Raw genomic sequence first — 12,266 nt, 5'->3', positions numbered from 1 at the left:
GGCTGTGCCGGTGCCGGGCCAGGGCACCAGGTGACCGCTAGGCAGCCTCATGGCCAAGGGCCTCCCAGTCAGTCCCGGGAGGGCCCCCACCCCACCCCATGCCACCCCACAGCCCCAGCCTGACAGCGGCCTTTGGGTCACTCATGACATCATCATGGACATTGTGACCCCGGCCCTCCAGGCAGGCCCCGGCGCTGTGTGTGCCCCCACTCCGCCTCACTCCCCAGCCCTGCCTGCTCCTGTCACTATCACCCTCAGGCTCTGGTCAGTTGCAAGCCGCAATGAGGCAGGGGCTGGGGTGAGAGCCCGGTGCAGCTGGTCGTGGGCTGGGCTTGGCCCGACAGACGGGTGCCCCCCACCCACCAGATCCGCCCCTGCACAGGCTGGGCCCCTGGGAGACGGATGGGCAGCGGCCGAGACAAGGGGCTCCTGCCCACGCAGGGCCAAGACGCAGGTGGGGGCTGCCAGGGCTGGGAGGTCCAGGGGTCCTGGCCGCATAGCGGCCTGCGCGTCTGACCTTCACCTGCCCTCAGACCACCCGGACCACGCTGGCGCCGCCCCGCCCGCGGCCGCTCCCCAGGGCGGGCAGCCGCCCAGCGTGGGACAGGGGCCCTTCTTCTACATCGGAGGCACCAACGGGGCCGCAATGTGAGTGGGGGAGCCCCACCGTGGGACCCTCCTCCCATGTCAGTCACCGCGCCCCGCCCCGCCCCCCGGGGGAACCCTCCTCCCCAGGCCCCGCCCCCGGGGCCATGTCAGTCACCGCGCCCCGCCCCTGGACCCCTCATCCTACGCGACCCCGCCCCCGCGACCCCGCCTCCCACAGGCCCCTCCCCCGAGGCCCTCCTCCCGCGCGGCCCCGCCCCCTACGCCCGTCCCCGCGCCCGTCCCGCAGAATCAGCGCCTACTGCACGGGCAAGGGCTGGCGGCGCACGCAGGACCGCTGCGCCGACTACAAGCTCAAGTGGTGCGAGGTGAAGCACAGAGACAGCTACTGCAGCTTCCGGGAAGGTGCCTGCGGGAGGGGGGCCGGGGGCGCACCTGCGGGAGGGGGGCCTGGGCGGTGGACCTGCGGGAGGGAGGATGGGGGCGCACCTGTGGGAGGGGAGGTGGGGGGCGCACCTGCGGGAGGGGGGCCTGGGCGGTGGACCTGCGGGAGGGGGGCCGGGGCGCACCTGCGGGACGGAGGATGGAGGGGGCGCACCTGCGGGATGGGGGGCCAGGGGGCGCACCTGCAGGAGGGGGGCCGGGAGGCGCACCTGCAGGAGGGGGGCCGGGGGGTGCACCTGCAGGAGGGGGGCCGGGAGGCTCACCTGCGGGAGGTGGGGGGCAGCACCTGTGGGAGGAGGGCCGGGGGGCGCACCTGCGGGAGGTGGGGGGCAGCACCTCTGGGAGGAGGGCCGGGGGGCTCACCTGCGGGAGGTGGGGGGCAGCACCTGTGGGAGGAGGGCCGGGGGGCTCACCTGCGGGAGGGGGGCCTGGGCGGTGGACCTGCGGGAGGGAGGATGGGGGGCGCACCTGTGGGAGGGGAGGTGGGGGGCGCACCTGCGGGAGGGGGGCCTGGGCGGTGGACCTGCGGGAGGGGGGCCAGGGGCGCACCTGCGGGAGGGAGGATGGAGGGGGCGCACCTGCGGGAGGGAGGATGGAGGGGGCGCACCTGCAGGAGGGGGGCCGGGAGGCGCACCTGCAGGAGGGGGGCCGGGGGGGTGCACCTGCAGGAGGGGGGCCGGGAGGCTCACCTGCGGGAGGTGGGGGGCAGCACCTGTGGGAGGAGGGCCGGGGGGCTCACCTGCGGGAGGTGGGGCCTGGGCGGTGGACCTGCAGGAGGCGGGGGGGGGGGGTGGTGCACCTGTGGGACGCGGTTCGAGGCCGGCGCCCGTGCAGCCCCACCCTTCCTCTGCGCCACAGGCGAGCAGCTGCTGTTCCAGCTGCCCAACAACAAGCTGCTGACCACTAAGATCGGGCTGCTCAGCGCCCTGCGGGAGTGCGCCCGCGTCTCCAGCAAGGTCCACCAGCCGGGCCCCGGGTCGCAGGCCAGGTGAGCCGGGGCCTGCTCTGGAGTGCGCTGCCCCGCCCCCACCTTCCCACAGCCCCCGCCCGAGAGCCCGCCCCCCGCCCTGCAGCTGGACTGATCGCCCTCAGGTGTCCACCACGAAGCCTCTGTCCGTCTGCTTCCATCCAAAGGCTCTTCCCCACCCCTCCCCCTCTTCAGACCCTCCTCCCAACGCCAGCCAGGGTCCCCTGTGCACTCGGTGCACATCTGGAGTTCGGGGCACGCCTCTCTGGTGGAGCTTGCGCGGGGCAGCCCTGGACACCACGAGCCCCCGAGGTAGATGCTTCCAGCCCAGCGCAGGGGGGGGCTGGCCAGAGGGGGCCTGGTGTTAGCTGGGGAGGGCAGGGCGGGCAGGGAGAGGCCTGGCCCAGTTCACACAGGTCCACTGGCCACCCAGGGCAGGCAGCACTGTCCCAGCACTGAGGAAGGGGCCCCGAGAGGCAGGGACACTGCTCCCCTGCACCCCGCCTGGCCACCCCTCCCGCCCCTGAGGGCTGCCCTGCCCACGACCCTGCTGTCCAGGGCCCTGAAGATGGAGGACTTTTTTCCGGAGACCTACCGCCTGGACGTCAGGGAGGAGCGCCAGGCCTTCTTCTCGCTGTTCGATGGTGAGGTCAGGCCGGCGGGGGCAGGACGCAGCCCGGGCAGTCAGGGCCAGGGCTGAGGGCCACTCTCCGCAGAGACCCAGGTGTGGATCTGCAAGCCCACGGCTTCCAACCAGGGCCGAGGCATCTTCCTGCTCAGGAGCCAGGACGATGTCGCCACCCTGCAGGCCAAGGCCCAGAGTGGGGAGGAGGACGCCAGCTCCCGCAAGATGCCCTTCCGGGTGCCCCAGGCACGGGTGGTGCAGAGGTGAGGGCCTGGACCTGCTGCAGGGGTGGGGTCCCATCTGCCCAGGGCCACAGACACGGGCTCAGGACCAAGGAGGGCTTGGTGAGTTTGCTCCTCTGTCCCGCAGGTGGCCTGAGCTGCCCAGGTCCCCCATGCCAGCCTTCCCAGCCCCTGCCCAGCCCCTTTCCTTCCCAAGAGTACCCCATGGCTCTTATCTTTGGGCTGAGCTCAGACCCTGAGCTGCCCACGGGGGCCGGGGGTTCAGGGCCGGCTTCAGAAAAGTCCACCGGCCCTCAGCCCTGGCCAGCGTGGGCCTGGCTCTGGCTGCGGCCGACCTCCCCTCCCACCTGCCCCACAGGGGTCCTCCCTCCCTCCCTGCTGTGGGCGCCGTGGCCTGTGGTGCCCCAGACATGTGAAGAACCCAGAGCCTTCCTCTTCCTCTTCCTCTTCCCCACCCCGACCCTCCCACGGCTGCAGCTCAGTCGGGCACACCTGGGACCCCGACCCTCCCACGGCTGCAGCTCAGTCGGGCACACCTGGGACAGGGGCAGAGGCCCCAAAGAAACCTCCCGGGCCAGGTAGCGGCCTGACCCCTGCAGCCCCGTGGTGCCCCCAGGTACATCCAGAACCCACTGCTCCTGGACGGGAAGAAGTTTGACGTGCGTGCCTACCTGCTCATCGCCTGCGCCGTGCCCCACATGGTGTTTTTCGGCCACGGCTACGCCCGCCTCACCCTAAGCCTCTATGACCCCGACTCCAGTGACCTCAGTGGCCACTTGACCAACCAGGTGAGGGACCCCCCTTCCAGGTGAGGGCCCCCAGCCTCGGGGTAAGCTCAGAAGAGGGGCTTCCTGCCTGGGAACTGAGAGAAGGGGTCCTGGCTGGTAGCCTCTGACCTGGCCAGGGGCTGTGAGAGGACCTCGGTGGAGAAGGGGGCCTGTGGACAGGGGTCTCTGGCAGTGGCAGGGCTCCTGGGCAGGGTCCCCGGGGTGCTGGGTCAGGAGCCCTGGGTGTCTGGGTGCTGGCCTCCAGCTCCTGCACCCACCCCTCCAGTTCATGCAGAAGAAGAGCCCCCTGTACCTGCTGCTCAAGGAAGACACGGTGTGGAGCATGGACCACCTCAACCACTACATCAACAGCAAGTTCAGCAAGACCCCCGGCCTGCCCCGAGACTGGGTGCTCACCACCTTCACAGTGCGTCTGCGGCGGCCATGTGCACACGCATGTGTGTGCGTGTGCATGTGTACAGATGTGGGAATGCGACATGGGCTCTGTGGGGATCCTGCCGTCCCAGCAGGGGGCAGAGGGGCCCAGCAGGGGTGCCCTTGTGGACCCGGGAGCTGGGCAGCTCAACGCCCAGGTGTCTCGTTCTGAGTCTCCGCCTCCTGGCGGGTGCTCCGAGGCCCAGCCAAGGTGGCCAGGGCGGCTGAGCAGCTGGGCATGAAGCTGGCGCTGAAACGGGCTCCCTGGGCACAGCAGTGTGTGCGGTCACTGGCCCCTGTGCTTGTCCCGTGTCTCTCCCTGATGGCAGTTCCCAGGAGATGCACCGGGTCAGTGGTCTCTCCTGCGTTCACAGAACTGTGCAGCCATCACCACTGAACTTCTGTTGCCCCAAGAATGAGTCCTGTGCGGGCTGCCCGTGTCCCTCCCCGCCTGCTCGGTCAGCGTGCAGGCTGGCCATGCCCCCCCCCACCCGGTGTCTGCTGCAGAGCCCGAGGCCTGTGCCCGCTGGAGGACAAGCTAGGGTGTGGATGGGATTAATTCGGTTCTCTTGGGAGCACAGCTGGGGCTGGACCGCGGGGCCGTGTGGCAACACTTACATCTCACTTAGAAAATAGTGGTGAATGTATGAGAGGCAAGGGGCAGGCAGAGCTGCCAGTCTGGGTCTCTCCCCATCACCACAGCCCCACTCCCTGACCGCTCCGCGGCCTCATCCACACCGGCTGTTTCCCCCGCGGCACGGGAGTGCAGTGTGGCTTGGGTCGTGTTTCCCTGATGGCAGCAGCACCGAGCCATCTTTCTGGCCGTCTGTGCCTTCTCCGGAGCCCGCAGTGTGCAGTGCCGTTGTCTGCACTCGGTAGTAAAAGGTCTTCGTTCTGGACACGACCCGGAGCACCCGCATTTTGCCGATGTTCTCCCCCATTCTGTGTTTGTCTTTCCTCTTTTTTTTTTTTTTTTTTTTTTTGACAGGCAGAGTGGATAGTGAGAGAGACAGAAAGGTCTTCCTTCCGTTGGTTCACCCCCCAATGGCCGCTGCGGCTGGCACACCGCACTGATCAGGAGCCAGGTGCTTCTCCTGGTCTCCCATGGGGTGCAGGGCCCGAGCACTTGGGCCATCCTCCATTGCACTCCCGGGCCACAGCAGAGAGCTGGCCTGGAAGAGGGGCAACCAGGACAGAATCCGGTGCCCCGACCAGGACTAGAACCCGGTGTGCCAGCGCCGCAGGCGGAGGATTAGCCTAGTGAGCCGCGGCGCCGGCCTTTCACTTTCTTGATCATGTGCTTTGATCACAAAAGTTATTCTTAAGGAAGTTATTATTTTATTATTTGAAAGGCAGAGCAACAGAGAGAGAGAGGTCTTCCATCTGCTGGTTCACTTCCCAGATGGCTGCAATGGCCGGAGCTGCACTGATCCAAAGCCAGGAGCCAGGAGCCAGGAGCCAGGAGCTTCTTCCGGGTCTCCCACGCAGGTGCAGGGGCCCAAGCACTTGGGCCACCTTATACTGCTTTCCCAGGCCACGGCAGAGAGCTGGATTGGAAGTGGAGCAGCCGGGACTCAAACCGGCGCCTCTCCAGAGCCACACTGCAGGCGGCGGCTTTACCTGTGCGCCACAGCCCCGCATGTTGCTCTCATGTTGTTGCTGATTTGTCAGCTCTAATAGCATGTGCGTGTGTGCGTGTCATCGTGTCCATGTGTGTGCGCACATGTGTGCCTGGGTGTTCATTCATGTGTGTGTGTGTGTGGATGGTCTAGGATCAGGTTCCTCAGGTCCTGTCATCTGACAATGGTGATGGTTACTTCTCCTTTCAAACTCCAGTGCGTTTGCCTGGTGTCCGTGGGTGCTGCAGGCACAACAGTGAACTGGCACAGCGGCGCGTGTTCCGTGTGCGGGTGGGGGTGGGCGTGTCCTGTGCGCGTGTGTGGGGTAGGTGTAGTCCTTGTGGGATGTCCTGTGTGCGTGTGTGGGGTAGGTGTAGTCCTTGTGGGATGTCCTGTGCGCGTGTGTGGGGTAGGTGTAGTCCTTGTGGGATGTTCTGTGTGCGTGTGTGGGGTAGGTGTAGTCCTTGTGGGATGTCCTATGTGCGCCTGTGGGGTAGGTGTAGTCCTTGTGGGTGGTGGGTGTGTTCCATATGTGGGGGGGTGCATGTTCTGTGTGTGTGCGTGTGTGGGGGTGCATGTTCTGTGTGGGGGTGGTGGGGATGGGTGTTTGTGCGGGCGTGTTCTATGGCATGTGTGGTAGGCGTGCTTCGTGTGCGTGTGGGTGTGGGTGTGTGTTTGGCCCCTTTCCTTGTGTGTCCTCTGGGTCTGCTGTCAGGGTGCTGCTGACCCCACTGTGAGTCAGGCCACACCCCTGTTCTGGGTCTTTCTGGCTTCATCTTGTTGGTGTTGGGTGGGAGGGGTCTGCGCCGGGCTGGTGCTAACTCTGGGCGTCTCCCGGGGGCTACTCCCGTTGCTCCAGTCTCATAGCGTCCTCGCGGGGGTCCTTGTGGGGTCACAGCGTCCTCCTGCGGTCCACTCACCTCCGCAGGGCCTGACCCATCTGGCGCCCTTGATCTGTGATCTTAGTTTCGTTTGTTTTCCTCTGGGGTTCCGGCTGCTCCCTCCCACCTGCTCTCTGTAGTCCCCTGGGGTCAAAGGTGACTGTTGCCCTGACCGTGGCTGTGGCCGCCTCAGCACTGCTCCCGCTGCGCCCATGGGCTTTGCTGGGTCCTGTTTCTGTTTTCATTTGTCCCGAGTAGTTCTGTGTGTTCTTTGACCTGGTGGTTGCTGAAGACTGTTGTGGGGGCCAGTGCTATGGCGCAGTGGGCAGAGCCGCTGCCTGTGAAGCTGGCATCCCACATGGGTGCAGGTTCGAGTCCCTGCTGTGGCCTGGGAAAGCAGTGGAAGATGGCCCAAGTGCTTGGGCCCCTGCACCCATGTGGGAGACCTGAAGAAGCTCCTGGCTGTCCCAGCCCTGGCCATTGTGGCCATCTGGGGAGTGACCCAGCAGGTGGGAGATGTCTCTTTCCCCCTCTCCCCCCATCTCTCTCTCCCCCTCTTCCTCCACCTCTTTTTTTTTTTAAGATTTTTTATTTTAAAGAGTTACACAGAGAGGAGAGGCAGAACGAGAGACAGAGAGAGAGAGTGAGAGAGAGAGGTCTTCTATCCACTGGTTCACTCCCCAGTTGGCCGCAACGGCCAGAGCTGCACTGATCCAAAGCCGGGAGCCAGGAGCTTCTTCCTGGTCTCCCACGTGGGTGCAGAGGCCCAAGGACTTGGGCCATCTTCCACTGCTTTCCCAGGCCACAGCAGAGAGCTGGATCAGAAGTGGAGCAGCCGGGACTAGAACTGGTGCCCATATGGGATGCTGGCGCTGCAGGTGGCGGCTTTACCCGCTGTGCCAGGCAAATGTGTCTTCAGAAGCAGGGGGCTGGGCTCCTCCTGAGCAGGGTGAGCCGCTCTCCTGGGCTCAAACTCTGAAGCTTGGATGAGGTCGACCTGAGCGTGTCCTGCTCAGGGTCACGGTGGGAACTGGGGCCTTGCCTGCCTCCCCTCCCCTCCTTGGCGCTCTGCGTGTGTCGGCCGGGCGGTGCCCGCCCGCGGGTCCCTGGGCGTCCTTCCTCCTCTCTGGCCTGCGATCCTGCACCTCAGCTGGCAGCCGCGCCCCCAGGGCCTCGCTGCCTTCTCTCCACTGCCACCCACGGGCGGGCATCGTCCTGCTCCGCCCTTCCTCGAGACCTCTCCCCCAGGAGGCCCTTCCTGGGCCCGCTCACTGTCCCTTTTCCTGGAAGCGGGGAGTGCGAGGAACCAGGGCCAGCTCCGTGTCCTGGCCGTCAGCGCCGGGCACCCCCGGGTGTCTCTGGCTGCGGGCGGTCCCTGCTGCCGTCCCCAGCGCCTGCTCCCTGGCAGGCGCACTCTGTGTGCATGGGCTAACCCTGGGGGAGTGCACGTGTGCTGGGGCCAGGGTGACAGCCGGGGCAACCGGGGTGACAGCCAGTGTGACTGACAGCCAGTGTGACTGACAGCCAGGTGACGGCTGGGTGACTGACAGGTGGCTGACAGGTGACTGACAGGTGGCTGACGGCTGGGCACCCGCTCGCTGCCCCCCCAGAAGCGCATGCAGCAGATCATGGCCCACTGCTTCCTGGCCGTCAAGTCCAAGCTGGAGTGCAAGCTCGGCTACTTCGACCTCATCGGCTGCGACTTCCTGGTGGATGAGAACTTCAAGGTGCCTGGGGCTGGGCGGGCCTCTGGCCAGACCCTCCGTCCACGGCGGGCAGGGCCAGGGACGGGTGGGGACGATGCTGTGGCCTGCGTAGGTGTGGCTGCTGGAAATGAACTCCAACCCCGCCCTGCACACCAACTGCCAAGTGCTGAAGGAAGTCATTCCGGAGGTGGTGGCCGAGACCTTGGGTGAGCGGCCAGCAGCCACCCCCCCCCGGCCCCCGCAGATGCCCCCCCCCGCAGCCCCCCGCCCCCCCCCGCCCCCGGCCCCGCGGTCCGCCCCCCGCCCCTCCTCTCCCCGCCCCCGGCCCCGCTGCCCGCCCCCAGCCCCCAGCCCCCGCGGCCCGCACCCCGCCCCTCCTCTCCCCGCCGCCCGCCCCCGCAGCCGCCCCGCCCCGCCCCGCCCCGCGGCCCGCCTGTGCGCCCTGCTAAAGCGGCCCCGCCCCGCCCCGCCCCGCCCCGCCCCGCCCCCAGACCTGGCGCTCGAGACCTTCCAGAAGAGCTTGCTGGGCCACAAGATGCTGCCTCTGCGCTCCCAGCGCCGCTTCGTGCTCCTGCACAGCGGCGAGGCCGACCCGCGCCCGCGGGGCTCGCGCCCCCTGCCCCGCGCGCCCCCTCGGGGTCTCGACGGCGCCCCAGGCGGGGAGTCCGGGACCCCGGGCGCGGAGCGGCCGCGCGGAGACTCCGGGGATCCAGCGCGCGGGGCGGCCGAGGCGGAGCGCGAGGGGCGCAAGCGCGCGAGCCCACGGGGCTCCTAGGGCGGGCGCCCGGGGACCATAAAGGCTACTTTGTTACGGTCGCGGCTCTGTCCCGGACGTCGGGCGGGTCTCAGCTCGGCCCGAGGACGCGCACCCCGCGCCGAGGGCCCGTCTCGCGGTCGGCGGCCTTACCCTCGGGGGTCCCCACAGTCCCGCGGGTTCCCACGGCCTGGCCCGGGACTGGTCCCCCTGGGCCTGCGGGGCCCAAGCGCTTCCGCACCCCCCAGACTCCCTGCCCAGGGCAGCGCTGAGATGGGAGCTGCAGGGCCTTGGGGTCGGGGTCTCCACGCAACACCAGTGGCCTCTGCCCTCCTCGCCGGCTGACAGCAAGCCAAGGCCCAGCCCACCCCTCCCCCCATGTCCTCCACCTCAGCTCTCCAACGACCCCCCAGTGACCAGACGGCAGCGCCGGCCCCACCTCAGGTCCCCGCACCCGAGGGGGCCCAGGAACCTGTCCCAGCTTCCCGCAGAGCGCACCGGGGCGGGACCCAGGAGGGAGAGGAGGCCTGTCCCCCACGCCAGGTGACAGCCGGGACACCTGCAGCTCCTCCGCGCAGGGTCTGGGCGCCCCCTGCCCCAAGGCCTGGAGGTCCCTCTGGGAGGGGCTCAGGGAGGGTGAAGACCAGGCTCAGGGTGTGGCAGGGGTCATCCCCTGCCCGGCTCCACTGCCTCCCCCTCCCTCCCGCACCCCCGGTCGGGCTGTGTTGATGACCCCTTCACCCTCTACCCCCCTGCTCCTCCTGTGCCAGCCTCGGGGGCTGGAGACCCTGGCCCTCCAGCAGGTGGGACGGCCACTGTCCTCACTGGCCCTGAGCAGGTGCAAGGACCCGCGGCGGGCGTGCCCTGGAGGAGCTGCCCTCAGCCTGGGGCCCCTGCCAAGGCCAGGCCCCCCTGCTGCTGTTCAGCCTTCTGCCCTGGGGCCCTCCCCCAGCCCCACTCAGCCAGGTGGCCGCTAAGGGCTTGGCCACCAGAGCCGCAGCTGGGTATCTGGCAGGTACGGGGCGCTCCCAACATTTCAGTGAGGTGGCGGCTGCAGGCGGCAGCACGTGCGGGCCGGCCCTCCCTCAGCTTCTCGGCAGGCGTGGGTGTTTGGCAGAGTCACTGAGACCCCCCCCAGCCACATCCCATGCTGGAGTGCTGCGCATGCGCGCCCTGGAGGCGGCCGGCCATGGGCCCAGCGCTTGGTGTGGGACACCCCGGACTGAGTTCCAAGCTCCTGGCTTTATTGTGGCCCAGCCCTGGCTGTTGGGGGCACTGGGGAGTGAGCCAGCACTGTCTGTGTCACTCACTGTCCTGTCACTCTGCCAAATAAGTGAAGAATAACTACTGCTTAAAAACGCAAAGGTAAGTCACAGAAGAAAACGGCCCGAGGCGCGGAGGGTTCAGCCCACTTCCTGTGTCCGACTGCCCCATGGAGGAGACCCAGAGGGGGCCGGCGCTGTGGTGCAGCCGTAAAGCCACTGCCCGCAGTGCCGGCATCCCATGTGAGCGCCGGCTCCACTTCCCATGCAGCTCTCTGCTGTGGCCGGGAAAGCAGTGGAAGGTGGCCCAGGTCTTGGGCCCTGCCCCCGCATGGGAGACCTGGAAGAGGCTCCTGGTTCATAGCTTTGGGTCAGCCCAGCGCCGGCCATTGCGGCCACCTGGGGGGAGAACCAGCAGATGGAAGACCTCTCTCACTCTCCTCTCTCTCTAACTCTACCTTTCAAATACATATTGTTTTAGAAAATAAATGAAAAACATTATTTAAAAAAAAAAGTTGCTTTGCAGATCAGCCTCTTACCGAGGGTCCCTGACCACAGGACTCTGAGGTCATTTGTCTCCCTATGGATAACACATGGTTGGTCTTCTGTGCCAAAAATGGCCAAGCGTGACCGTGCAGCCCGCTCCGCCATCATCAAAATTCCCCAAAGGACAGCATCACCAGCCAATCAGAGCAGGGCCACGGGCACAGCGCACCAGCCAGGGGCCCGCCCACGAGCCGACCCCCACTTCTGTCCCTAAGAGCCTTCGCCCCGACCCCTTGACCCCTCGACCCCGCAGGGAGCTGGGACACAGTGGTGGCTCCCTGCTTTGCAATAAGCACCTTCCAGCTCCTGGTGTCTCGGCTGGGACAGAGCCGGGGGCCATGCGCCTGTCCCAGAGGGAGTCTGGGGTCCTCCAGCAGGGTGGGAGCCTCAAGCAGTGCCTTCCACCTACAGGAGACGCTGGGTGGCCAAGCTGCCCGGCCCTGACCCCTGCGGCCGGGGGCCACGGTTCTGTGGGGCTCTCCTGCACCCACCTCCTCCAGCCCCTCCCCCGGAGTCTCTCGGAAGGGAGCCAGAAACAGCCCCTGGCCTGAGTCTCTCTCTGGAGAGTTCTGGAAGCTCCCGTGGGAGAAGCGATGGTGGAGGTGGGTGTCTGTCCCCAGCCAGACGGGGACCGGGGACAGCTGTGGCTGAGAGGCAGCCCCTCCTGGGGCGAGTCCTCGGGGGCAGGAGGTGGGCTCAGGTGCCACAGCCAGACCAGGCTCCCGCCTGCCCCCCCCCCGCAGCCCCGGGCTCCCCTGAGTCCAAGTCTGGGGAAGGGCGGGGCCTCCTGCAGCCAGGTGAGTGGGCGGGGGCGGGCGGGAGCCGCTTCTGGGAACCCTGCAGCCTCAAGGTGAAAAACAAGGTGAAAGCCAGCACTGGGGGAGGGGCTTCCTGTGGGCTTCCTGTGGGGCGGGGGTTTCCACAGGGAGCCTGTGGGGCCCAGAGCTGGCCTGGACAAGGCAGGGTCTCCCGCGGTGCTGGGCCAGACCTGCCCCCCCCACCCCCTGCTGGAGGGGGCCTCGCCACAGCACCCTCCCCGCGCCCCTCCCCGGCTCCCACCTCCCAGCAGCCCCCAGCTGGGCAGGGAAGAGGCGCTGCCTGTGGGGTCCCCACCTCCTGCCTGTCTCCTGGAGCCTTTGCTGGGGGTGGCCCAGATCCTGGCTCCGCCCCACTGGCCCCCTCTGGGCCCTGGGAGGAGGGCGGTGGCCCAGTGAGCGGGTCTCCACTGGCCTGCCTGCCACTCCCCGAAAGCTGCACCAAGCTGTTCAGTCAGCCAGCCAGTGGGCGGCTGCACAAGTGGGTGGGACTCAGAGCCAGGCCCCCAGGGGTGAGGATGGACAGGGCCCCCGCCCCGAGGCTGCCACCCCCAACAGTGCTGGGTGTGGAACTGGCCTGTCCTGTGGGAGGCGGGG

General features: G+C 67.7%; 1 protein-coding gene across 1 annotated transcript; it reads left to right on the top strand.

The window, feature by feature from the left end:
* The first annotated feature begins 281 nt into the window (after positions 1-281).
* Positions 282-9,199, top strand: TTLL10 (tubulin tyrosine ligase like 10). Its single transcript, XM_089299409.1, has 11 exons — positions 282-298; positions 367-648; positions 896-1,011; positions 1,909-2,038; positions 2,576-2,661; positions 2,734-2,905; positions 3,501-3,672; positions 3,938-4,078; positions 8,197-8,313; positions 8,405-8,498; positions 8,784-9,199. The coding sequence occupies exons 1-11, from the start codon at positions 282-284 to the stop codon at positions 9,065-9,067; spliced, it is 1,611 nt and encodes a 536-aa protein (XP_089155535.1). The 3' UTR covers positions 9,068-9,199.
* Positions 9,200-12,266: the final 3,067 nt, after the last annotated feature.

Source organism: Oryctolagus cuniculus, chromosome 7, assembly GCF_051225735.1.
Source record: "Oryctolagus cuniculus isolate XC-2025 breed Fujian yellow rabbit chromosome 7, ASM5122573v1, whole genome shotgun sequence".
Lineage (NCBI taxonomy): Eukaryota > Metazoa > Chordata > Mammalia > Lagomorpha > Leporidae > Oryctolagus > Oryctolagus cuniculus.
This window is presented reverse-complemented; position numbering and strand designations above follow the sequence as displayed.

Coding starts and splice junctions, on each gene's coding strand:
- TTLL10 (XM_089299409.1), top strand. Junction 649..895: donor GGCACCAACGGGGCCGCAAT/GTGAGTGGGGGA, acceptor CCCGTCCCGCAG/AATCAGCGCCTACTGCACGG. Junction 2,039..2,575: donor GGCCCCGGGTCGCAGGCCAG/GTGAGCCGGGGC, acceptor CCTGCTGTCCAG/GGCCCTGAAGATGGAGGACT.